This window comes from Epinephelus lanceolatus, chromosome 13 (genome assembly GCF_041903045.1).
Source record: "Epinephelus lanceolatus isolate andai-2023 chromosome 13, ASM4190304v1, whole genome shotgun sequence".
In the NCBI taxonomy this organism is placed as follows: domain Eukaryota; kingdom Metazoa; phylum Chordata; class Actinopteri; order Perciformes; family Serranidae; genus Epinephelus; species Epinephelus lanceolatus.
In genome coordinates this window covers 12,430,588-12,458,406 of record NC_135746.1, presented here as the reverse complement: position 1 = coordinate 12,458,406, position 27,819 = coordinate 12,430,588, and the positions used below count along the sequence as shown (strand labels likewise).

Below are 27,819 nucleotides of genomic sequence, written 5' to 3'. Positions count from 1 at the left end.
TTACTTTACAATCTAGTTTTATACATTTTATTGTATCATAAGGCACATATTTTTATATTTTTTTTACACTTTACAGACCCAGCACCGAATACATATTTTATAAATCTTAAATATTTTACATACTAGTGTTACCACTGAAGCATATTGAGTATATTTCATTCAAGCACAAGTCCCTTACATGACATTTACTCTTTGTCAGTGTGTGACAAGCTGTGAGTGCTTTACTTAATGTCCAAGGACATGACTAGATAAGATGGCCCAAACTGCTTTGTCACCACTCTGACAATACTAGTTACTACTAGTCCCTGACCTCAGGTGTTGTCGTTGTCAGCGAATATAAGTATCTGACATTTCCTGTGAACAGGGCTCACTCTTGCACTCAGCTCATTCTCATCTGCAGATGCTGAATTAAACTACTACAGAGAGACAAGTTTCTGACTTGATGTGTTTTGTCTAGTAGAAACTGCCACCACCATACTTAGTACTTATCCTTATTGTTTCTATGCCTACATTCTCTATATTTGACATCAGAGCTACAGAAATGAATCTCAATTTCCCTCCAGAGATAAAAGTATTTGTGATTCTAATTCTGATTTAAACTGTTCTAGTCTGCTTTGTTTGTGTTTATTTTATTACATTTACACCCCAGAACGAAAAGAAAAGTCGACATCAATTATGTTTATCACTACTGCGAGTTAATAATTCTATTGTATTTCTGTTTTAATTACTGCCAATCTAATCTCTATGAACAGGTGAAGACTTTTCTTTGTCAAACCGTTATTTCTTTACTCCGCTAGTAGTCACTCTTAGACGCTTTTATTTTGAAGTCCCCGCCAGACCCGTCACCCGCCCCTCGATCATCTTTCGTCACTTCCTGCACATTCCGCGCCGTATAGACATTGTTTCTTCGACAGTTGAGAGATTTTAAGCTGTTTTTTATAAGTGAAGACATCGTTTGGGGGACATTATGTCGTGTTGGGAGTGAAGAAGGAATTCTCAGCGATTGTTCAGCCCACATTTGGTACGTGCACACCCGTTTATTTCGTTCTGTTTCGATCATGGCGGAGGCTGTGCTTTTCTCTATGTTACGTGGGCTCCCTGTTCGCTTTGCATGCCCAAGTTATCCCGATATTGTGTGCGCCAAACTATTGTTCATCTTCGTATATGAAATATAAACGATCAAAAGTGCTCAATTTTAGTCTTAAAGTCGCAGTGGAGCCCGCTTATGCATTATTTGCTTTGATGCTGTGCTGAAAAGTAACAAGTTCAGAATATCTGTGCCATACCATGGCACCATTTCCTGATATTGCAAAGTATCACAGTGCATACAAAGCCTTCTGCTTCACAACAGCCACAGATTAGGCCTATTGTTGCATTATTCAACTGGGCCTGCACAAAAAGTTATGAATGAAATTTTGATTTTTGATTGATTTGATTTTCGTACCCATTTCCAAACAAAGAGGCAAACTCTGCCTTGAAAAATGTAATTTAATTTTATTTAAAGAAACCTTCACGGGGAACCTATTTATCACTGTTTGCGTGAGGGAATTATAAGTGTGACACATCACATTATCTTACAGTATCTGGTACCGTGGTGTAATTTTAAAAAGTTTAAAATTAATTTTTGAAACATTTTGTTAATATATTTTTAACGAGTAATGGTTGGTTGTCAGTTGTTAATTGAGTCATCAAAAGCAAACATTTATTTCGTGATAGGAGTGATAACACACCTTATACATCTGGCTACATCTTTCCCACATCAAATATCCGTGATCACCTACACCCGCGTGCGTAAAAGCGCACACAATTCCGTGTCCTCTCACCGCGGATGCTGTGATTTGATGGCCCGGTACTCATTGTAGCCCACTCTTATAAGACCCAATAATAATAATAATAATAATAATAATAATATCTTACCGTGGACCTATATGCCATGCCTTTTAATAAAATTACCGGAGGAGTTCACTGAAAAGCAGGTAAAGTCAGCCTGAATTACTCGTGTGCGTCCCCGGTGAAAATCGCTGACATACAACACGGCTTCTACAGGCTCGCAATAGCTCACTGTCAGGACTCAGGGACCTTATAAGGTCTTATAAGAGTGGGCTACAATGAGTACCGGGCCATTCAAATCACAGCATCCGTGGTGAGAGGACACGGAATTGTGTGCGCTTTTACGCACACGGGTATAGGTGATCGCGGATATTTGATGTGGGAAAGATGTAGCCAGATGTATTATCTGTTTTAGATACGTGGTTGTCTGTCCGTCCGTCCTTCCATCTGTAGCACAAGTCATGTGCGCCACTTCACCACCGACCCGTGCGTAAAAGCGCAAACTGTCCCTCCTTGAGGCAATGAATGAGGAGATAATCGCCCTGAATCGGACCAGCGTTTAATACGCAAAATCGGGTCAAACCCCCCGTGGCTATTAGGTGCCCGGCGGCTATTTGCCACCGGGCGACTATTTGGAAATATACAGTATGTGACAATAATCATATGCGTATAATAACAGTAGAAGTGTGACTAATGATAACAGCAGCAGCAGGAGGCATCTAGCAGCACCACAGCAGCTCTTGTAGGCTGAAATCAAGACGATCACATTAACCAGTGCGCAATCATCAGACCTGAAAATTATCACGGGAAAACAATCTTTGTTATATTGACATAACGAGATAATTAATTCGTTATCACGAGATAACAATCTTTGTTATATCGACATAACGAGATAATTAATTCGGTATGACGAGATTACAATCTTTGTTATATCGAGATAATGAAATGATAAGTCGTTATCATATCATAGACACATATCATATCATATCATGACATACCAGTGCACAAAAAAAATAAAAAATACATGGCCGTTCTCGTCTTCCGTAGTCTAGACTAATCACTGCACTCTTTTACATTATTCCAGTGCTGAAGACAAGAGTAAAGCTACCATGTAATGTTAAAATCCGTTTGTCAACTGATGAAGTGTGGGCATAGATGTTGGAACTAGGGGTGCGGGGGGTGGCCACACCCCCTCCCATCCGCCCCCTGCACCCCATCAGCCTCCCTACCCACTGCATGGCGCTTTAAAAAAATAAAGAATCTGAATTTAAACACAGTTTGTTTGACAACATTTATCTCTTTAATATCATTAATGCATAGATCTATGCTTTTGATGTGATATGCAGCCTGCCTGACTACATACAGTAGCCTTGGCATCCAAGATGTTGTGTCCATCTTGCAAACCTTGCAGCCCCAAACGCGCTCCATGCTGTCGGAGGTGAAGAAGCTCATTAAGCTCTGTCTGGCCCTGCCCGTATCTGTCGTGGCATCCGAGCGTTAATTCCTGTGGCATGTAGGATAACTTATGTTTAATCTTTTCTGTTTGCTGTTGTGTCAGTGTTTCATTTTGCTTTATTTTTTTGTCTTTTGCACTTGGTGTGTCTTTGTGTTTACACTGCTTTGCAAAAGTCAATCAATGGACGTAAAAGAAATGAAATCCATATGTTGGAACAATAAATGTAAGATTGCATTTATTGGAGCAAAGATGGAAATGTTAAGTTAAAGATGGAGTTCACAGGATGGTAATTAATGTTAACGTTATGTAGCAGGAGGAGGTTATTATTTGTTAGTGTCATGCAAAATTGAATGTTTTGCTTTTTAGCTGCAACCAGTAGCCCTGTAGCCTGCGATCTGTCAGTTGGTTAGGTGGTTGGTCTTTCACTAAAAATTCCCCATCCTTTGGCGGCCACAGTTTTTGCCCTAGGCAACTGAAAATTGACATGGAGGTCACAGCAATTACAAATTCACGTTTGTTTTGCTCAGTCATTTTCCCAAAAATTGAAAAAAAAAAAAAAAATGCGATTAATTTCCACATAGGCTAATAAGAGTGGGAAATCAGCGACCAGAGATCCAAACTGTGTACCGTTCCTTAGGGCCATACTACTATTTTATGTCATATTTTAATGTACGGGCCGTGGCTCTGAGGTAGAGAGGGTCATTCACTAATCAGAAGATCAGCGGCTCGATCCCCTGCTCCTCTAGTCGGCATGTTGAAGTGTCCTTGGGCAAGATACTGAACCCAAAATTGCTCACAATGGCTGTTCCATTGGTGTGTGAGTGCTTGTGAAAGGTTACCGAGTAGCAGATGGCACAATGTATGTTAGCCTCAGCCACCAGTGTGAATGGGTGAATGTGACATGTAGTGTAAAAGCACTGTGAGTGATCAGAAGACTAGAAAAGCGCTGTACACATTCAGTCCATTTACCTTTTAACACGGCAGGAAAATGATTGCAAGTTTAAACAGGTAGTAAGACTAAACAGATATGATAATAAAGATGCTTTCCAGTAAATCGCAGTTAACGTTTCATGGCAATTTCAGACAATGTCAGATTATATAATGGGTGTTTATGGGATGGAATATTGAGAGCTAGTCTAATAGACAAACACAGTGTGTGTCCCATGAACCTATAGACTTTATAAGAATGATGGATGAAGGGCTTGAAGTTCTCCGGCACGGTGCCGGATTTCCGGCACAGGGATATTCTGATGCAGGAATATTTTTTTCTCGTGAATATTTTATTATCTTGCCGTAGCAGCAGCAATTTAACCAGTCGTTTTAAAGCAAAGCAAAGTGATAGTTCCAACTACCAATGGTGTATCACATTACTCAAGGTAAACAAGGACTTCTAGCCAATCAGAGGCAGAGTAGGGCGGGCCTTAAGTTTTCACAGTCTCTCATTCAGTCACGCCACGGACACACCGGACACAGAACCGAAGCGCTGCGCCCAGCAGGGGAGGCAGTTTTCAGTCGGCGTCCATGTTAACCTATCTGACTGTCCACACAGGCCGGTGAGCGGAGCACCTGTGGAGGCTCGCGCACTGCAGTGCTTCAGTTCGGCATCTGGTCTATTTTTCACACGAGCTGTGAGCGCCTCTGTCAATCTGGATAGAGCGGATCATACCAAACAGGAAGTCGGACACAGAAAAGAGAGAGAGAGACAGAAAAGAGAGAATCCGGCCAGTTTTCAAAATAAAATAAATTTAAAAAATAAAAGCCTGTTTAATTATGATGTTGCTTGTCTGTCTATAAATATTTGTTCAGTTTGGTCTAGACACGAGAGAGATGAAAACACACACACACACAGAGAGAGAGAGAAATGGCTACAGGTTGGGGGTTGCAATTCACACATATGGAAAGAGAAAGAGGCGGTGTGGTAGAGATAAGTGAGATAATTTGTGGAGCCACCGATGAGTTGTCACTTGCAAATTAGCTCAGTCAGATAGAAGATGCTCCTTGGTGTCAGAGGTCGTGAGTTCAAGCTTCAACTGATGTAAAACGTACATTTTAATGCGTTCTTGTTGTCTTCCTATTCTGCCACTTGTTGCTCAGAATTGCCTAAAATTGCCCGGCCCCAACCATTTTGTAGTAGCTGATGACCAAATTTTCCTTTTTTGGTGAACTGTTCATATTTCATTATTAAAAACCTTGAAATTGTTATTCTAGCTCCTTGATGTGATACTTGATTGATACTCTCAAAGTGCACCAGATTAATTCATTTAGACGTCAAATGTTCAAAATTTTCTTCCGGGGGGGCACGCCCCCAGACCCCCCTAGCGCAGAAGGCCCTCTAAAAAAATTTCAGGCACAGGATTTTTTCTTGCTTCAAGCCCTGTGGATGTGACCCGTGGCTTTTTACTTGTACTGGTAATATTAGCATTGACATGTCCGCCTAGCAACAGGCATACACTCAAAATTCTGTTGTTGATGTTCATATTTTGGGAGTGCCATGCAAGTCTTGCATACACGAGTTAATGAGCATTCAAACTTGTTTCTTTCAGGCTTGCACAGTACCAACACCGTCACATTGCCGACTGGAGTACGTCCAACCGGGATGCAGACATGCAGTGTGGGCCAGACATGTTGGAGGAGCTGTTTCCTAACCTAAATCATGTCTTACAAGGTGTGGAGCAAACTCAAATCACACTGGTCTGTAACTAGAGTCTTGATTATTGCCAGTTAGGTTTTCACATGTAAGGAGTTTGCCCTGGTACTTAGGTGCATAACAGTTAACACAGTAGAAGAAGAACAAAGAATATGGGCAATGTACAGAGATGATTTTTCAATAGATTGGCATTAATGTAACACATTAGGTGCGGTTACATGATGGCTTCTCATTCAGAATGAAATAAATTGAATGAAATCATTCGGATTTAAAGTCTTTCCAGGTAGTTTACATGGGAAATATTAATTCCGAATGAGGGTTTACACGGGAGATCAGTTTAATCGCCTTTATTTGGGTCTGCGCAAGGTTTGGGGCAGGGAAGGTTTCTGATTGGATAGGGGGCGGGGCAATGTTACGTTTACCGGAAGAAAACACTGTAGTCCTCGTTCCAGATAACAAGATACTTGACGATGCCGTTCTTAGTGCCTTTTTTGGGCTTGTTTTGCTTCTGTTCTTGAAGCAGCAGTACGACAACAACCTTGTTCTGCTAATGCTTCATCTGTTGAGGAGGAGAAGGGAGATAGATGACCGTGCTTTGGCGAATGGAAACCGGTGAGTGCTCCGTGTCTGCTCTATCTCAGCCCGTTGCTATGCACGCTGTATACGTCATCGGCAACGAGCATGCGCAGAAAGAACGGAATGTCTGTAATCGGGGAGGAGGTGTATACAAGACAGAAAAACTCTTCCATTCGGGTTCTGAAAAGGAATATTCCACCCCTGTGCACCCGATTAGATTTTCTTTCGGGTTGGCTGTTTTCATTCGGGTTGAGGTGTTTACAAGGAGCATTTCTATTCGGGTAGGGCTTCCAACCCGAATGCAAAAGGAATACATGGCTCCATGTAAACGCACGTACTGTGACCAATGCGGCGACTTTACATTAATTTACATGTTTAGTTTCAGAATCAGAAATATTCAGTGCTTTTATGCTTAGAGATGTGTTCTTCTTTTACAGAGACATACGTACAGTACAGGCCAAAAGTTTGGACACACCTTCTCATTCAATGCGTTTTCTTTATTTTCATAACTATTTACATTGTAGATTTTCACTGAAGGCATCAAAACTATGAATGAACACATGTGGAGTTATGTACTTAACAAAAAAAGGTGAAATAACTGAAAACATGTTTTATATTCTAGTTTCTTCAAAATAGCCACCCTTTGCTCTGATTACTGCTTTGCACACTCTTGGCATTCTCTCCATGAGCTTCAAGAGGTATGTATCAGCAAAGCTTTTGATAACTATGGGTCAATTGGTCTTAAATTTAAGTATGCAGTACTACAGTTGTACTGTGACGAAATCAAAACACACCAGCTCCCGCGCATTGCTGCTTGAGGAATCACTGTATCTCATTTCTAAAGAAATGCTTACAACTTAATTGCAACATGGTTTTAGTTTAGTGTTTGGTTTTAGTGTTTAATCATTTAGCCAAGGCGATGTCAGATGTTGTTTAATGCCCATCACAAATACCCAGAGACCCAAAGAAATGATCTATGTTTTTGATCAGCAGTCTAAAAACCCACAGATACTTAAGTGGAGATGAAACACTGATGATTGTGATTCATTTGAACTTTACCTTAGACAAGATATGACACTGCAATCAAACTTCAATGTTCATAACAAATCAACCATATGTGGTACAACTTCACAACTTTCACCAAAATGTAGCCTCAATACTGAAAGACCGTTTGTACATTGTATTGCAAATTATGAAGATCATTACTGTTTTTTTTTTTTCCAAAATCTGTAAAACTTCTTAAACCTATCTCCTCCCACAGTTTTTGCTAGGGATGCACCGAAATGAAAATTTGTGGCCAAAGCCGAATAAAATTAAATGCTTGGCCGAATACAGAATGCCGTTGTTTAGTTTTTCATTAGTTTTTGCAGATGAACCCCCTCCAGATTAGTGTTGTCACGGTACCAAAACTGGGACCCACGGTACGATGCCAATGAAAGTATCACGGTTCTGAGTAGTATCACGATACCACAGCGAAAATAGGCAGATGTGCCTTTTGTCATTTATAAAAAGATAAATCACTTTTCTATAATACATCAATGATATTTCAATGGAATAAATTACTTATTGACTTATTCATACTTCAAAAACTAAGGATAGACCGATACATCGGCCGGCCGATATATCGGGCCGATATTTGAGTTTTTTTACTTGTATCGGCATCGGCTGATACGTGCGTGGGTTCGCGGATTTATTTTTTCCCTGGCATGATTTACAGACAGGCATCCACTGACAGCTCTGTGTTGCCGGAAGACCCTGCAGCACACATGCAGCAAATCCTACTGTGTACAGTAGTTGTTGTTTTATTTATGCTTCAGCTTAAACATTTGTTTATTTTATAAAGACATTACTGGAAGATTTAAGAGCACTGAACTCTTTTTTTTTATTTGAATGTACAATAATAATAATAATAATAATAATAATAATAATAATAATAATTCTACCTGTTCTACCTCAACTTTCCATCTTGTTTTAGTATTTTTTACTGTTCAATAAATGTTTCTTATTTTAAACTTGAGACCTGTAATATTTGTTATCATTGTGTCATTTTTTTTATGTAAATTGAGGGAGCAAAAGCAGTATCGGCCCCAAATATCGGCTCAAGAAAATCGGCAGTCCATAATCGGTCATCGGCTAAGGGTGATGGAAAAAAATCGGCATCGGCCCTAAAAAATCCATATCGGTCTATCCCTATCAAAAACAGCATCAATAAGTGATTAACATAGGAGGGATCAAAATAAAATAATATAAGTTAAGAAAAGTTCCTAAAGTGTGGTGAGGTTTGTGGACCGTTAACTGCCACAAAGAGAGAAATGTGAACGGCTCGTTTCTCCTCTGACACGTCACAAACCTGTGTGCCGCCACAGCTCGGTAAGCCGTTATCTTGCATCGCAGAGCCGTATTTGAGAGGAATACATTCCTGTCTGTGTCTGTGACCCCCGTTCAACCCACAACCTGCAGAATTCACCTTTCGTTTCTGCTGCTGGTTGAAATCTGCGACATACGTGTTAGTGTCGAGCGGGCGGAGGCGTTGATCTACCCCCCTCCCCCCACCCTCCGCTCTCTCACTAAGCAGCCTCCCTCTGTCTCCTTTCACTCAGCCTCGTTCAGCCTCGATCTTGTCAGCATGCGCAAACACACGCGCTGTCCCCCCCCCCACACCTCGCGTCATTTAAAAAAGACATTGTGAAACAACCCTTCTGTCGCCGATGGGATCGCCCATCGGCACAACCCTATCACTTGCTAATTAGCTTAGTCAGATAGAAGATGTACCTTGGTGTCAGAGAGTTGTGAGTTCAAGCCTCAACTGATGCAAAATGTACACAATGGCAACTTTCTTGTTGTCTTCCTATTCTGCCTCTTGTTGCTCAGAATTGCCTAAATTTGTCCAGCCCCAACCATTGCTGCGCAGCAGCTATAATTTAACTTGTTTTTAATGAGTGTTGATGTAATAGGGTTTGAGAGTTTTGATGAGATAGAAGATAGAATAGAAAGATAGAATAGAAAAAAATAATTGGCTATGGTTTTTGAGCCAGTAAAGCTCCATTTCCACCCAACACTTTCGGTATGGTACTTTTGGAACCCAAAGTAACCCTTCAGACATGGTACCTAGACTAAAGGTCCAGTTAGTGTTTCCACTGTTAACAGTATCCTAAAATATGGGTGGAGCTGTTGTCACCCACTTCTCCGTCAAGCACTCACTGTATTTTGACACAGAAGGAAGTCTGCATCTGTTTATCATCCACAGAATTAGGTTGCATGCCAACATTTTCAGAACAAAGTAAAACATGCTGCAATGAGAGTCTTTCTCCATGGGATATTTAAAAGTAGCAGGTTTGTGCATTCAGTCCTTCTCAGGCAAGCTCAGGAGTTTAGTGTTGCCAGAGCCCAAAGGAATGACACCAAGTGAGGATTTGAATATATGCAGTTTACATAACCCAGGTGAAATTCATATAAACAAAAAGATCCACTTGTTACTTAAAGTGTATGTCATCTAAGAGAGACAATAAAAACTAAAGTAATGGTCAAAATTGTCACATTGAAATTTAAGCTGCGCTGATGGATTCATGTCGTCAACTCATGCGTTGAGTAACATTACAAGTTAACATTCCACCTTAAAAGTTGCCGGCAGTCGGCCCAGTAAATGCAATCACTATTTCTCCGACTCTATCTCCTGCAAGAGGCAGCATAACATCCTTTCATTTTATAGTTACAGTTTACTAATAAAACTCTTCAAGGTATAAACAGTAACCTCAAAACTAGCCACAACTCAGCCCTGAGCAGAGTGACCGTCCTTTACTGACCAATCAACAGACTGTCGTGTTCACAGCTCCACCTTTTAGTACCAGACCTGTGTGCTAGGAACCCCAACAGAGGGGTGAAAAACAACATACCAAACTAAACTGTACCATACTGCTTGGTGGAAACGGGGCTTAAGACCAAATATAGTGGTAGGACCTGTTCCCATGGAGTCAAAACGTCAGCAGTGAAAGTGAAAAGCTGCCTGAACTTGACTTAAGTTGTAAGATGGCCTTGCCCAGCTGATGAAACGGGAAAATCACAATCAGGTTTTCTAGGAAAGCGAGGTGGATATCAAGTTTCATAGCTGTGTTGTATCTCGCAAAAGTTAAAAGTCAAACAAACCACTGTCATAATTGTTGAGTGTTTAATCTCTTCTTTAAATTAACAAGAAAGAGACAAACCTGCAAATCCTCACATTTAACAATCTATGAGTATCAAATGTTGTGTGTTTTACTCTGATAAATATTACATGATACATTCCAACTGTGTATGACTCACAGATGAGATATAGTGTGTCATTTGTCCTTTTTTCTCCTGAACTGAACACAGGAAAGGAAGACATAGATGACCAAGTAGAACACTAGACCACTGTAGATGGACAACACAGACACCTGCAGGACAAAGAAGATGGACGCCAACAAAGTATGGCAGTGGCGCATTATGCATGTTAAGAAATATTCAAGACGTCCAGATCCATTCTATTTCAGCAATAGAATAGGATTGGACTTTAATGTAGCATCCAGCGCACAGAAAAAACTGGACTTACAGTTAGTGACCAATGGTGTCATACTTGAGATTTGTAACTTTGCTAAAATCGTGAACGAGAGTAAAAGGCGTTTTTTGACAAACATTTTGGAGAACAATTTTGATTTAGGCTTTGAAAATGAACAACAGCGGATTGATTTTTCTGCTCGTATTTATTACAAAGTCAAAGAGCTGATCAGGAAACCTCCTAAAGATAAAAATGAAGTTTTCACTCTGTTTGACACATCATCTAAGGCAGAACGCAACAGCAACTATGGACTGACCACTGCATCTTCAGAGCACCTGGTGGAGATGGATGAAACTGATCATAGTGAACATGAAGATGAATTCAAGTTTTCACAAGTAACATCCAAGGAATACTTGCAGACAGAAGGTCTGTCAGAAGAGATGGACGAAGCACCTGGTGATGACAGTGAACATGAGGATGAATTCAAGTGTTCACAAGTAACATCCAAAGAATACTTACAGACAGAAGGCCTCTCAGTAGAGATGGACAAAGCACCTGGTGATGACACTGAACATGAGTATGAATTTAAGTATTCAAAAGCACAGTCAGCAGAAGAACTACAGGAGGATTGTCTTCCCCTTTTGTTTCCTTACAGTGAAGGAATTGGTCTGAACCTTGACGTTGGGTCGAAACAAAGTCTAGATCCAGATTTGCTGACAAATGGAGTAATGTTAGAATTAGTACACTTTACCAGGATACTGACTGCATCCTACAGCCTTATTGTTCTTGATGTGTTGGAGCACAATTTTGAACTTGATCTCAAAAGTCAACAAGGGAAAAGTCGACTGTGGTTCAAGATATGTCACCTGCTGAGAAGAAGAAATCGACTCCTCGCTACTGGTACCAAAATCAGCCTAAATTTTAAAGATGAGCAGTTTTCCTTCCAGACAAACCCCTTAAAAAGAACTAAGTTTTCAACACTGTCCAATGTGGAAGCCTCACAGTATCACCTCAAGGATGTGATGAAAAGAAGACAGTCTGATTTAAAAAGTGACCAGAAAAAGAGGGCGCTGCCAAGATCAAGTGAAAGGGCAAACAAAAGACACAGAATAGAACAGTTTGAAGACATGGAGACAAACTCACTCTCTCATCACACTGATTTGTGTACCAGTGAAAAAGCGGAGGGAGATCATTGTCACACTTTTCCACTAGGAGAGTCTGATCAAGACTCTGACAAAGTCACAAATCCAGGATACACTGGCAAACTGGATCACTTACAAAGCCCAAAAAGTTGTTCACTGAACTCTGACATAGCTGGAGACTCAGAGCCAAGTTATCTTGCTTATTGTACGCCTTTATGCACCACCACTGAAATCTCATCCAGTTCACCAACTGTAAACTCAAATGTGAACCCACCATTTGCAAGTCAACCTGAAGAAAGGGGGCTCTGTGGAGGGGAAGAGCCATCACAGACTCCAAGAAATGCATCAAATAAACATGACATGGAGCAAGACGAAATGGGAACAGAGATCATGTGGAAGTTACGTGCTAACCGTGTAAAACAAATCCTCTCCTCACCAAAGACAGAAAAAGATTATTGTCAATTTACCATGTCCAAGAAAGCAGGCCTTGAATTTAATGTTGGATTTGGCCCAAAGAAAAACATCAGTGTTGACTCTTTAACTAATTCTGTTCTGCTTGAAGTTGCTAAATTTGCCTTAGCAATGAATTCATCTCAACAGGATTTCATCATGGAGATTCTTGAGTACAACTTTGACTTTGGCCTGCAGAGTCAACACCAGAGGAATCTTTTCACATGTGAAATTATGAAAAGAGTAAGAAAGCTGAGAATTTGTGAAGATGCAGTCAGATTCTCAAAAGAGGTTTTTCAACTGCCTGGACCCATGTCATCAAAAATGAATATGGCTAATCAGAGTGTGGTTGGAGTAACTCCAGAACTCAGCAGTGAATTGAGAATTAAGGAGTGTGCTGTTGTTCTGGTACGTCTGCCTCATTCACATGCCGAAACTAAACAACTTATATCACAGAAGATTGTGGATATTTATCCCTTCTGCAAGAAAATAGGTCTGAAACTGCATGTGAACAAAAGTCAACCAAACAAAAAACTGGATATCAACAACCTGACCAATGGAGCAATGACTGAAGTGATGAACTTTGCAGAAAAGTTGTGTGGAACATTTGAGCAGATTTGTCTTGACATTCTCAGACACAACTTGGATCTTGATTTGCAAAGTGGACATTCTGATCTTGCCAGAGATATTCTTGCACGAATTCCTGTCATAATGGAGCAGAAGAATGTATCAAATTGTGCAAGCCTCAACAGGAAAATAAAAGGCACAGGAACAGATTATTCAACAATGGTGCAACTGGATTGCCAAAACAGCGCAAATTTAGATGCAAGCAGTGCTGGTCCTTCCGAGGCTGCTACCATAGACCAATATGTAGACACTTCTGCTGACATCCAACAGCAAGATGAACACAATTTAATGCTGTGGAAATTGCGGGCCAGTTATATTGAGTACATCCTCTCAGTACCTCATGAAGAACATTGCCAATTTTATTCTTACTCCAGATGCAAAAAAATTGGCATTGATTTCAATGTAGGATCTGGAATTAAACAAAATCTTGATCCCAAGTTACTGACCAATGGCATCATGGTTGAACTGACCAAGTTTGCCACAGCCTTGTTATCATCCCAAAGGTATTTCATCACAGATATACTGGAGTACAATTTTCATCTTGATTTCAAGAATGAGCTGCATCGCAGTGCATTTGCAACGCAAACTTGGTATGCAATTCAAGCAGTACGTAAAAAGTTCAACTTTAGTCGAATAAATATGCTTTTTGAACTCCCTGACCTGAGGTACATACAAGAATCTACCACGTGTTGCCCCAGATGCTATCAAGTCAGAAGTGACAAGCTTCATCAGGATGAATCTGACGCTGGTCACATGCATCATCCCCGTCCACATACCATGACTGACACATTCCTTGCTGATGCAAACTCCACAGCACAGAAGCCTGCAAAGGATCTGTCCTCCACTCTCTCAGCAGCAGTGGAAACAATAATTGACAGGTACTCTCGCTGCAAGAAAATAGGTCTGGACCTGTGCGTAGACAAAAACCAACCAAAAGATAAAGTGGACTTGCATTTACTGACACACGGCATTATAAATGAAGTGTTCAATTTTACCATGAAACTGTGTGGGACAAAAAATAAGATCATCAATGATGTCCTTGAACACAACTTCAAAATTGGCATGCAGAGGCAAGATATCAATCCTGCAGCGATGTTCCTTGCGGTGCTGAAGAAGTATAAAAAATCTGGCAGTCAGGCCTGGTTAAGTGAAGTCTATGTAATTCAACACTATCCACAAAAACAATTTAGACATGCAAGTAAAGGGAAACAGGCAACATCCATGCGGAAAAGTGAATTGAAAGAAACGCTCAAAAACAGAAAGCTGGCACTACAAACCAAGGGAAAAGTCACAGCACCAGAGAGAATGGGAACAGAGAACTACTACACTTGTCCTCTAGGAGAGTCAGATCTAGAGTGGGGTGACATTACAGATTCAGGAGGTGAAGAGCAAACACAAACTCTTAGAAATGAGCCAACTGAATGTGACATGGAGCAAGAGGAAATGGGAACAGAGACTCTGTGGAAGTTGCGTGCTAACCGTGTAAAACAAATCCTGTCCTCACCGAACAGAGCGTTTGGTGAATACTCCTGGTCCAAGAAAGCAGGCCTTGAGTTCAATGTTGGATTTGGCCCAAAGCAACACATCAGTGTTGACTCTTTAACTAATTCTGTTTTGCTTGAAGTTGCTAAATTTGCCTTAGCAATGAATTCATCTCAACAGGATTTCATCATGGAGATTCTTGAGTACAACTTTGACTTTGGCCTGCAGAGTCAACACCAGAGGGATCTTTTCATATGTGAAATTATGAAAAGAGTAAGAAATTCGAGAAGTTGTGAAGATGCAGTCAGATTCTCAAAAGAGTATTTGCAACTACCTGGTCCCATGTCGTCAGTAAATATGGCAAATCAGAGCATGGGCAGTGTCAATCCCGAACTCAGCAGTGAATTGAGAGTTGAGGATTGTGATGTTGCCTCTGTGTGTCCTCCTAATTTAAATGCTAAAACCAAAGAACACATTTCACAGAAGATTGTGGATCTATATCCCTTCTGCAAGAAAATAGGTCTGAAACTGCATGTGAACAAAATTCAACCAAACAAAAAACTGGATATCAACAACCTGACCAATGGAGCAATGACTGAAGTGATGAACTTTGCAGAAAAGTTGTGTGGAACATTTGAGCAGATTTGTCTTGACATTCTCAGACACAACTTGGATCTTGATTTGAAAAGTGGACATTCTGATCTTGCCAGAGATATTCTTGCACGAATTCCTGTCATAACGGAGCAGAAGAATGTATCAAATTGTGCAAGCCTCAACAGGAAAATAAAAGGCACAGGAACAGATTATTCAACAATGGTGCAACTGGATTGCCAAAACAGCGCAAATTTAGATGCAAGCAGTGCTGGTCCTTCCGAGGCTGCTACCATAAACCAATATGTAGACACTTCTGCTGACATCCAACAGCAAGATGAACACAATTTAATGCTGTGGAAATTGCGGGCCAGTTATATTGAGTACATCCTCTCAGTACCTCATGAAGAACATTGCCCATTTTATTCTTACTCCAGATGCAAAAAAATTGGCATTGATTTCAATGTAGGATCTGGAATTAAACAAAATCTTGATCCCAAGTTACTGACCAATGGCATCATGGTTGAACTGACCAAGTTTGCCACAGCCTTGCTATCATCCCAAAGGTATTTCATCACAGATATACTGGAGTACAATTTTCATCTTGATTTCAAGAATGAGCTGCATCGCAGTGCATTTGCAACACAAACTTGGTATGCAATTCAAGCAGTACGTAAAAAGTTCAGCTTTAGTCGAATAAATATGCTTTTTGAACTCCCTGACCTGAGGTACATACAAGAATCTACCACGTGTTGCCCCAGATGCTATCAAGTCAGAAGTGACAAGCTTCATCAGGATGAATCTGACGCTGGTCACATGCATCATCCCCGTCCACATACCATGACTGACACATTCCTTGCTGATGCAAACTCCACAGCACAGAAGCCTGCAAAGGATCTGTCCTCCACTCTCTCAGCAGCAGTGGAAACAATAATTGACAGGTACTCTCGCTGCAAGAAAATAGGTCTGGACCTGTGCGTAGACAAAAACCAACCAAAAGATAAAGTGGACTTGCATTTACTGACACACGGCATTATAAATGAAGTGTTTAATTTTACCATGAAACTGTGTGGGACAAAAAATAAGATCATCAATGATGTCCTTGAACACAACTTCAAAATTGGCATGCAGAGGCAAGATATCAATCCTGCAGCGATGTTCCTTGCGGTGCTGAAGAAGTATAAAAAATCTGGCAGTCAGGCCTGGTTAAGTGAAGTCTATGTAATTCAACACTATCCACAAAAACAATTTAGACATGCAAGTGAAGGGAAACAGGCAACATCCATGCGGAAAAGTGAATTGAAAGAAACGCTCAAAAACAGAAAGCTGGCACTACAAACCAAGGGAAAAGTCACAGCACCAGAGAGAATGGGAACAGAGAACTACTACACTTGTCCTCTAGGAGAGTCAGATCTAGAGTGGGGTGACATTACAGATTCAGGAGGTGAGGAGCAAACACAAACTCTTAGAAATGAGCCAACTGAATGTGACATGGAGCAAGAGGAAATGGGAACAGAGACTCTGTGGAAGTTGCGTGCTAACCGTGTAAAACAAATCCTGTCCTCACCGAACAGAGCGTTTGGTGAATACTCCTGGTCCAAGAAAGCAGGCCTTGAGTTCAATGTTGGATTTGGCCCAAAGCAACACATCAGTGTTGACTCCTTAACTAATTCTGTTTTGCTTGAAGTTGCTAAATTTGCCTTAGCGATGAATTCATCTCAACAGGATTTCATCATGGAGATTCTTGAGTACAACTTTGACTTTGGCCTGCAGAGTCAACACCAGAGGGATCTTTTCATATGTGAAATTATGAAAAGAGTAAGAAATTCGAGAAGTTGTGAAGATGCAGTCAGATTCTCAAAAGAGTATTTGCAACTTCCTGGTCCCATGTCGTCAGTAAATATGGCAAATCAGAGCATGGGCAGTGTCAATCCCGAACTCAGCAGTGAATTGAGAGTTGAGGATTGTGATGTTGCCTCTGTGTGTCCTCCTAATTTAAATGCTAAAACCAAAGAACACATTTCACAGAAGATTGTGGATCTATATCCCTTCTGCAAGAAAATAGGTCTGAAACTGCATGTGAACAAAATTCAACCAAACAAAAAACTGGATATCAACAACCTGACCAATGGAGCAATGACTGAAGTGATGAACTTTGCAGAAAAGTTGTGTGGAACATTTGAGCAGATTTGTCTTGACATTCTCAGACACAACTTGGATCTTGATTTGCAAAGTGGACATTCTGATCTTGCCAGAGATATTCTTGCACGAATTCCTGTCATAACGGAGCAGAAGAATGTATCAAATTGTGCAAGCCTCAACAGGAAAATAAAAGGCACAGGAACAGATTATTCAACAATGGTGCAACTGGATTGCCAAAACAGCGCAAATTTAGATGCAAGCAGTGCTGGTCCTTCCGAGGCTGCTACCATAAACCAATATGTAGACACTTCTGCTGACATCCAACAGCAAGATGAACACAATTTAATGCTGTGGAAATTGCGGGCCAGTTATATTGAGTACATCCTCTCAGTACCTCATGAAGAACATTGCCCATTTTATTCTTACTCCAGATGCAAAAAAATTGGCATTGATTTCAATGTAGGATCTGGAATTAAACAAAATCTTGATCCCAAGTTACTGACCAATGGCATCATGGTTGAACTGACCAAGTTTGCCACAGCCTTGCTATCATCCCAAAGGTATTTCATCACAGATATACTGGAGTACAATTTTCATCTTGATTTCAAGAATGAGCTGCATCGCAGTGCATTTGCAACGCAAACTTGGTATGCAGTTCAAGCAGTACGTAAAAAGTTCAACTTTAGTCGAATAAATATGCTTTTTGAACTCCCTGACCTGAGGTACATACAAGAATCTACCAAGTGTTGCCCCAGATGCTATCAAGTCAGAAGTGACAAGCTTCATCAGGATGAATCTGACGCTGGTCACATGCATCATCCCCGTCCACATACCATGACTGACACATTCCTTGCTGATGCAAACTCCACAGCACAGAAGCCTGCAAAGGATCTGTCCTCCACTCTCTCAGCAGCAGTGGAAACAATAATTGACAGGTACTCTCGCTGCAAGAAAATAGGTCTGGACCTGTGCGTAGACAAAGACCAACCAAAAGATAAAGTGGACTTGCATTTACTGACACACGGCATTATAAATGAAGTGTTCAATTTTACCATGAAACTGTGTGGGACAAAAAATAAGATCATCAATGATGTCCTTGAACACAACTTCAAAATTGGCATGCAGAGGCAAGATATCAATCCTGCAGCGATGTTCCTTGCAGTGCTGAAGAAGTATAAAAAATCTGGCAGTCAGGCCTGGTTAAGTGAAGTCTATGTAATTCAACACTATCCACAAAAACAATTTAGACATGCAAGGAAAGGGAAACAGGCAACATACACGCGGAGAAGTGAATTGAAAGCAGTATTCGAAAAAAGAAAGCTGGCACTACAAACCAAGGAAAAAGCCACAGCACAAGAGGAAATGGAAACAGAGAGCAACTACACTTGTCCTCTGGGAGAGTCAGATCTAGATTTGAACATCACAGATTCAGGAGGTGAAGAGCAAACACAGACTCTTGTGCCAAATGAATGTGACATGGAGCAAGAGGAAATGGGAACAGAGACTCTGTGGAAGTTGCGTGCTAACCGTGTAAAACAAATCCTCTCCTCACCAAACAAAGAGTTTGGTAAATTCACCTTGTCCAAGAGAGCAGGCATGAAGTTTTATGTTGGATTTGGCCCAAAGCAACACATCAGTGTTGACTCTTTAACTAATTCTGTTCTGCTTGAAGTTGCTAAATTTGCTTTAGCAATGAATTCATCTCAACAGGATTTCATCATGGAGATTCTTGAGTACAACTTTGACTTTGGCCTGCAGAGTCAACACCAGAGGGATCTTTTCACATGTGAAATTATGAAAAGAGTAAGAAAACTGAGAAGTTGCGAAGATGCAGTCAAATTCTCAAAAGAGGTCTTTGAACTTCCTGGTCCCATGTCGTCAATAAATATGCCAAGTCAGAGCATGGTCAGTGTCAATTCTGAACTCAGCATCGAATCAAGAATGGAAGAATGTGATGTTGCTCCTGTGTGTCCTTCTGATTCACACACTGAAAGCAAAGAACATATATCAGAGATGATTGTGGATCCTTATCCCTTCTGCAAGGAAATTGGTCTGAAGCTACACGTAAACAACCGTAAACAAAACACAAAACTGGATATCAACAAACTGACCAATGGAGCAATGAGTGAAGTGACAAACTTTGCAGAACAATTGTGTGGAACATTTGAGCAGATTTGTCTTGACGTTCTCAGACACAATTTTGATTTCGATTTGCAAAGTGGAGATGCCAGAAGTATTGTTGCTGCTGTATGTGAGCAAAAGAATCTATCATCAAAACTTTCAAAACATTTGAAAATAAAGGGCACAAAAGCAACAAACCTAAATCAAGATTGCCAGAATGACCAAACTTTAGATGCAAGTGGTACTGGATATTCCCAGGCTGCAGTAATGGACGACAAGACTGAATACCCAGAAGAGTTAGATTTAAAGCTGTGGAAATTGCGGGCCAATCAAATGCAGCAAATCCTCTCAATACCTCACGGAGAACATTGCCCATTATATTCTTACCCCAGATGCAAAACATTGGGCATTGATTTCAGTGTAGGATCTGGAGTAAAGCAGAATCTTGATCCCAAGTTACTGACCAATGGCATCATGGTCGAAGTGGATACATTTGCCAACGCACTGCACTCAGCAGAAAAGTATTTCATCACAGAGATACTGGAGTATAATTTTCATCTTGATTTCAAGAGTGAGCTGCATCGCACTGCTTTTACGCTGCAAATTTGGACAAAAGTTAGAGGGCTAAGAAAGCACAAAAGTAGCAATACTCGAATGAATCTGCCTTTTGAACTCCCTGACATACAAGAACCTATTTCTGACAGACCTAAATATTGCCCTAAATGCTATCAAGACAGAAATGATAAGCTTCATCAGGATGAGTCCGAAAAAATGCATCATCCTCATCCACATATAATGCTAGACACAGTTTCTGCAGATGCAAACTGCATAGAACAAAAGCCTGCAAAGGATCCTTCCCTTACCTCCTCAGCAACAGAGGAGACGATAATGGACCGCTACCCTCGCTGCAAGAAAATAGGTTTGAACCTGTGTGTGAACAAAGACCAACCAAAAGATAAACTTGACATGCATGTATTGACAAGCGGGATTATCGTTGAAGTGGCTAGTTTTGCCAAAAAATTGTGTGGGTCAAAACTTAAAACCATTTGTGCAATCATTGAAAACAACTTCAACATGAGCCTGCAGCCTGTAGATATATGGAACAAAGTCTGGCTTAGTAAAGAAATACACAAGGATGGTGGACACGCATGGTTGGATGAAGTCTGTGTTTTTCAGCCACAAAGACAACCCAGGCATTTAAAACTTGTTGAGGCATCTGCCACGCAGATTAGCGAAAGGAAGGAAACTATTAAAAAAAGGATGCTGGCACTTCAAACTAAGGAGAAAAGACCCACGCTGCCAAGTCCTAACACAAGTGTCGTAAAATCAAAGACACATCAACGGAGTAAGGGGAAATGTTTTCCCCATTGCACAGAGATAGGTCTGGATCTAGATGTCACATCAAAATCAGGCGAGAAAGAGAAGCTGGACTTGAATTTATTGACGAGAGCTGTAGTGTGTGAGATCCATAAATTTGCAGTCAAGAACCCAGGAAACTACATGCCACACACACTGTTTGACATTCTTGACTATAACTTTGATCTTAGCTCACAACATTACAGGCGCTGGGAATTTTCCATAGCTACTACATCCAAAGTCCAAACCATGGTCAAGCAGCGTGACATGAATCGAAACAGACCACATGAAGTCTTCAAGTTGCCATTTATATTTGCTCCCAGGAGACATAATGAGAAACCAAAAAAGCATTCCAGGAAAGAACCAGTCAAAAAAAAGAAAATGGGCAGAAACCATTCAGATTCCAGTGATGATGATTTTCTTAATGTTGTCGAAACTAACGAGGTGGCTTGGTCCTTTGAGGACACTGAGTTCTCAATAGATCCTTGGTCGGCACTGCCAATGTGTGGAAGTCCAGTGAGTGAAGGTTGTGACAGTCCTCTCCAGGGAAACATACAGATCGGAGAGAAGGAGTACGATGCACATTTTGGCAATATGAATCCAGAACTGGACAGTGAAATGGCAGTGCCCATGAGCGGGAGTCTTGAGAGTGAAGCTTGTGGCAGTCCTGTCCAGGGAAACATACAGACAAAAGAGGAGAAGTACTATCCACAGTATAGCAATATGAAACCAGAACTGGACACTGGGACAATAGTGCAGATGAGTGGAAGTCTATTGAGCGTAGGTAGTGGCAGTCCTCTCCAGGGAAACATACAGAAGAAAGAGGAGGAGCATGAGCCACATTATGGCAATATGAAATCAGAACCAGACACTGAAATGTTAGTGCCATTGAGTGGGAGTCCAGTGAGTGAAGGTTGTGACAGTCCTCTCCCGGGAAACGCACAGATTAAAGAGGAGTACAATCCACATCATGGCAATATTAAACCAGAACCAGACACAGAGGAAAAACATAATGATGATGTCAAGACAAAGTCAAACACTGAAGATGCTCAGCACTTAGTCCCAGATGTGGCTACAGGACTCCTTGGGTATATGCCAGTGGTAGTTTTGCCAAACTTTGTTGGACTGCAGGCGGGATTGCAAAACCAGTATGTCCAGTGTTACATCCTGGCAGAACCACAAGGACCTGCTATACGTCCTGACATTGTGAGTAACATAACACCCAGACTGAACACTGAGGGTGTTCAGTATTTAGTCCCAGTTCAAGCAGTCGGATGCCCCATGGTAACCATAGGTCCAGGCAATGAGAGCACATTGATCAAACAAGGGCAAGAAAATGTGCCAGCTGACTTACAGCAAGGTGAAGTTCACAGAAAATGAAGTGGGCATCTAACAGTAATGAAATCCTTAAGCCTCTAAATTATAGTTTCACACTAAACAGATGCTATTAGCTGCCTTGGTTTCTATGGAACTGTATTGAGAATGTAATTCGTGACTTATTTCAGGAATGTATACTTTAAAAAGCTCGGGTAAACTCATACTCAAGAAATGGAGGCCTAACAGATGGCTAATGCATAAGGTTGTAAATATTCTGCTTTGAAGTTTTGTTGTAAAAAGGACAAGTTGAAAATATATTACACTTTTTTATGTTTCCTTTTCTTTTGGTCAATTGAGACTGGACATTGCTGACTTTGTGGATATCAGATAATTGTATTATAGTCATGTGAGACAGTCTCGCCTGACTTTAAAAGTGCCTGTTCTGTTTGTTTTTTTTTTCTGATCATTTTATACATAGATTATTGTCACTTTTATTTTTGAAAAAGCAAGTTTGCAATGAAAATATTTTGTAAATGACACAAACTGTGGACACTGAATTTGTCATAAATTTGTAAATATGAGTGTGTCCATACTTTGTTCTTAATTAGTAAGCACAGCATTTCATGGATATACAGGATAACAGAAATCAAAATGACCTGTATCTGGATGGACTTGTCTATTGCTCATTGCTGTTTTAGTACATTTATATAAACTTTGAAAGCATCCTCTTCTGTGTACTCATTTCAAATACTGTGAAATTGTATTATAAATGATATGGTTGTGATTTATGACCATTTGCTTATAGAGATAGATCTCAAGTCTTTTGCATTTGCTCATCTCTACTTTAAGAGTATTAACACCAACTGTTTTGTCTTAGGGTGTTTTGACACTTGGTCCTTTTTAGTCCTCTAAATGGATTCAGAGCAGTGACTCGGCATTTTTGCGCATATGGGAGAACTCCAAGAGAACTCAGACCCTTCTGAAGGGAATTGTACTTAGACCACCTCAGAAACTGGTCTGAATATGGTTTGCTTCAAGTCTGCGATGCGGTTCTCTTAACCTGTGCAATGTGAACACAAAGTGCTCCAGGTTCACTTTGCTCTTTGCCATTGTATTTAGCCCTCTAGATCACATGCTGTTGCACTGGGACCAGTACTCAAGTTGTAAAAAAAAAAGGTGGTGGATTTTATCACATAGGGACATAATTTGTGCTGATGACAGCGCAGAGGGTCTGGATAGCACCACTGTTCTTACATAGTTAGTAAGGATGGGTATTGTTAAGATTTTAACGGTACTACTACTCTTATCAATACTGCTTATCGATCCGGTATTTTAACGGTACTCTTATCGATACTTTTTGAGGAAGAAAAAAACAAATTAAGATCATAAATTGCTTTATTTTCTCAATTCTCATTATGCAACAAAATAGTTTTTTAACAAAACATTTTACTTTTTACAACTTGAAATGTAAAATACATAAAATAATAGTGTTGTCACGGTACCAAAATTGGGACCCACGGTACGATACCAGTGAAAATATCATGGTTCTGAGTAGTATCACAATACCACAGCAAAAATGAGGCAGATGTGCCTTTTGTCATTTATAAAAGATAAATCACTTTTCTATAATACATCAATGATCTTTCAGTGGAATAAATTACTTATTGACTTATTCATACTTCAAAAACAGCATCAATAAGTGATTAACATGGGGGGGATCAAAATAAAATAAAAAAATGAAATAAAAATCAACCAGCCACCCTCCTCCCCTGACAAGTAAAGAACAGTCCCTTCATAAGTAACGAACAGTCCCTAAAGTGCAGTGAGGTTTGTGGACCGTTACCTGCCACAAAGAGTAATGTGAAAGGCTCCTTTCGTGTTGGCTGCTAGCATAATGTTACAAACCTGGACTGGACGTAAATGAACTAGCTGTGCTCGGGCCGTCAAACCCTGTACGTCTGAATATGATGCACTTTCGCAAGGTGTTTTGACAAATTACTTGCGTTGCCGCCACGCGCTGTGTCTGCATCACCTCTTGTAATGTATAGCCACACTTTTGACCGTTTGGCTCTCTCCGCCATCGTTATCTATCTAAAGGTAAGCTACGAGCTTGAGTTGGTGCGTGCGCTGTCTTGTGTGCGTGTGTCTGTGTGTGTGTCACTGGAACAACAGCCCCGTCCCCTTCTCTCCACTCACACACAGCAGGCAGCCAGGGTGAGCAACACAGATCTCTCGTCTTCAGGGAGAATAGAGAAAATTATGATACAATGACGGATAATTGACGGAGTTGGTGAGATAAATGTGCAAGATAACGTTTATCTTGTGTAAAAAAAAAAAAAAAACTGACTGCTCAAGTTCCGATAGCAGAACCGTTAAGGTCAGAGCTTATCAGTACTGCGGTCTTGGAGAATGTAGCCCTGGGGCTCATTCAATACTGGAGTTCGGTACCCATCCCTTAATAGTTCGGGTCAAATGCACAGGACAAGTGCAAAATCAATTCTTCTTCTACTTGGGTCCCTTTATGGTTTTGTTACATGTCTCATGACATTACTCTTCCAGTTGATTTTTGAGAAAACTACATATTTTCTTGAAAATGCCCGACATTCAAGTGTGGATTTAAAAAAAAAAAAAACACTGAAGATGAAATAGTTTTGGGGTTGAATATATATATATATATATATATTTATATATTTATATATATATATATTTATATATATATATATATATATATATATATATATATATATATATATATATATATATATATATATATATTGTAAGGAAAATGCTCAACTTCAACAAACACTGAAATGAAGAGACTCGGAGAACCACAGAGAAAAGTTACAGCCAAAGGGGTTACTTTAATCGCAGAACTTTAGCATACAACAGTATACTAGTCTACACAGCAAAACAGATGGAAACAGCCCTGAACAATCACCCTTCAAGTACTTTTATACTGTGAACACGCTTGGGTCGTATTTTCTGGGAATCCAAAGTTCTCCTGGTTTCCTACTTATTCCTAGAGCTAGACTTCGTGTGTCAATATTTTCTATCTTCTTTGTCTTTCTGGCATAAACAACCGTTCCTATTGTGAAACTTGGCATATCTGTTCCAACGGTCAGGTCACCCTAACCCAGAAAGTTCTCCCTCATTTAACCTTCCAAGGTTTGACTTACGCACAAATACTCAAATTATCAAAACACCTCTTATGGGTCCTTTTTACTGCCAAATCTGATATTTGACCAGTTGCTTCCTAAACCTAGTGTAACTGACCTCATTTTTCACCTTTGGTATAAAATGATATATTATCTGCCTCTACATAGTCCCTCCTCTAGTATCGAATCCCACAGCAGTCCAAGCATTAAGTGGGATGGGCTAAAGGAAATTTTTGGAAAATGGGGAGCTGCTTTGGCTAAGACAGGGATAATTATACTGATAGTACTAATTCTGTTCTCCTTATTGACATGTTGCATCATGCCTATCCTGAAGAAATGGTGTGTGAGAGCAATGGACAAGAGGCTGAACCTCGTAACAGACATGCAGGTAGCACAAATGCTAAGTATGCTGACCCCTGAACAATTGGTGCGCAGAATTCTTCTGGCGCAGAGGAGGGAGGAAATACCAGATTTGTTCCCAATCCCTGATTACATGGACAATTCAAAGGACGAGGAGGAACTGTGAGAGAGAATGATGAACAATGGCTGACACTCATATTTATTTTCTGTATTCAGTTTTGTGTTTTGATTTTACAAGAGGAAAATGTATTAGCAATTTCAACTTAGCAAGTTATGCATATCATCCAAAATGATTTCTGTGATTCCATTATATTCTAATGAGTAAGTTGCATTCTACTGTGTTATGTATTTGATCAATCTGTTTAAGATTCACCTGTTAGTCCGCCTAACGCCGCCTTTCCTGGATTAAACAGCTGCCAGGTTTTTCGCCTCCATCAGTTGAATGTTGACAGATGATAAAATGTGTTCAGTGTTTGATGTAATATCACATACTCTTGTCAAGTTCATATATCACCATATCGTATGTTTTCTTATGCATCATCACATTCAAGTTTAAGAGTTTCGTACACGACCATATATTCATGTTAGTAAGGAACACTGGTTATAGTTACAGTGTCATATATCCTACTCATATTCATACAAGCATAGGCGTTCATTTACCATACATTATCTCTGCGAGTAATTTATGATAACATCATAAAGAGGAGGGACTATGTAGAGGCAGATAATGTATCATTTTATACCAAAGGTGAATTAATTTGGGACTTAATTTGAGTATTTGTGCGTAAGTCAAACCTTGGGAGGTTAAATGAGGGAGAACGTTCTGGGTTAGGGTGACCTGACCGTTGGAACAGATATGCCACGTTTCGCAATAGGAACAGTTGTTTTTGCCAGAAAGACAAAGAAGATAGAAAATATTGATGCACGAAATCTAGCTCTAGGAATAAGTAGGAAACCAGGAGAACTTTGGATTCCCAGAAAATACGACCCAAGTGTGTTCACACAAACACACACACACACACACGTATATGAACGAGCAGATGCCCAGTATAAAAGTACTTGAAGGGTGATTGTTCAGGGCTGTTTCCATCTGTTTTGCTGTGTAGACTAGTATACTGTTGTATGCTAAAGTTCTGTGATCAAAGTAACCCCGTTGGCTGTAACTTTTCTCCGAGGTTCTCCGAGTCTCTTCATTTCAGTGTTTGCTGAAGTTGAGCATTTTCCTTACAATATATATATATGTATGTATGTAAATATATATATATATGTGTGTATGTGTATGCATATACTTGCATGCAAGGTTTTTGTTTGGTATTCCCACCACTAGATGAATCAGTGCACTGTTTTAATACACTGCTAAAAAAAAGTTTGCCAACATTGAAACCTGTAGGTTTACGAAATAAATGGAAGATGGTGTTTAATGTGGCAAAGATGAAACTGTTAGGTTTAAGATAAAGTGCACAAGTTGTTCATGATAGGCGGGAAAAGAAGGTAATTTTGAATGTTTTGCCTTTTAGTTGTGACCAGGAGCTCCATGGTAGTAATGTGACATTCGCAAACGAACCGTCTTTGAACCGGCTCTTTGAAGTGAACGAGTCAGTTCCTAATTTAACCCACTATCCGCCAGCACTTGCTTGTATTGATAGACTTGTTTATAAAGGGTGTTGCTAAGGCTACATCAAACTTTATATCTGCAGAGTCTATTCTGGGTCAACGTTAGAATATCCAGATCACGTGATGCGAGAAATCAGCACGAAGCACACACACACACACACACACACACACACACACAGCAAAAAAACAACAACGAAGGAACGAACCACATCTTTGAACCAGCTCTTCAAAGTGAATGAGAGCCAAAGAAAAAATTTAAAAACAAAACAAACCAAAATTCAACAATTCTTCTGTTTTTCGTTTCAAACGAAAAAAAGAAAATAGAGCCATTTAACCTTTTTTTGGTTGCAGAATCAAAGCAGTCCATTTCTGGTTTATGGCAATCCCTTTTTTCCTTTATTAAAAGATTAAAAAAAATGGTAGTCATCTGTTGTTTTTTT

The 27,819-nt window shown here is 40.2% G+C and overlaps 1 protein-coding gene across 2 annotated transcripts; it reads left to right on the top strand.

Annotated features, from left to right (window-relative positions):
• The first annotated feature begins 867 nt into the window (after window positions 1-867).
• Window positions 868-22,975, top strand: LOC117270527 (uncharacterized). 2 transcript variants are annotated; one of them, XM_033648179.2, is made up of 3 exons: window positions 868-1,021; window positions 5,830-5,951; window positions 10,860-22,975. In XM_033648179.2, the coding sequence occupies exon 3, from the start codon at window positions 10,905-10,907 to the stop codon at window positions 22,311-22,313; it is 11,409 nt and encodes a 3,802-aa protein (XP_033504070.2). In that variant the 5' UTR covers window positions 868-1,021; window positions 5,830-5,951; window positions 10,860-10,904; the 3' UTR covers window positions 22,314-22,975. The 2 variants fall into 2 exon arrangements, with proteins under 2 accessions (XP_033504070.2, XP_078029879.1); XM_078173753.1 differs by having other exon boundaries at window positions 5,830-5,977.
• Window positions 22,976-27,819: the final 4,844 nt, after the last annotated feature.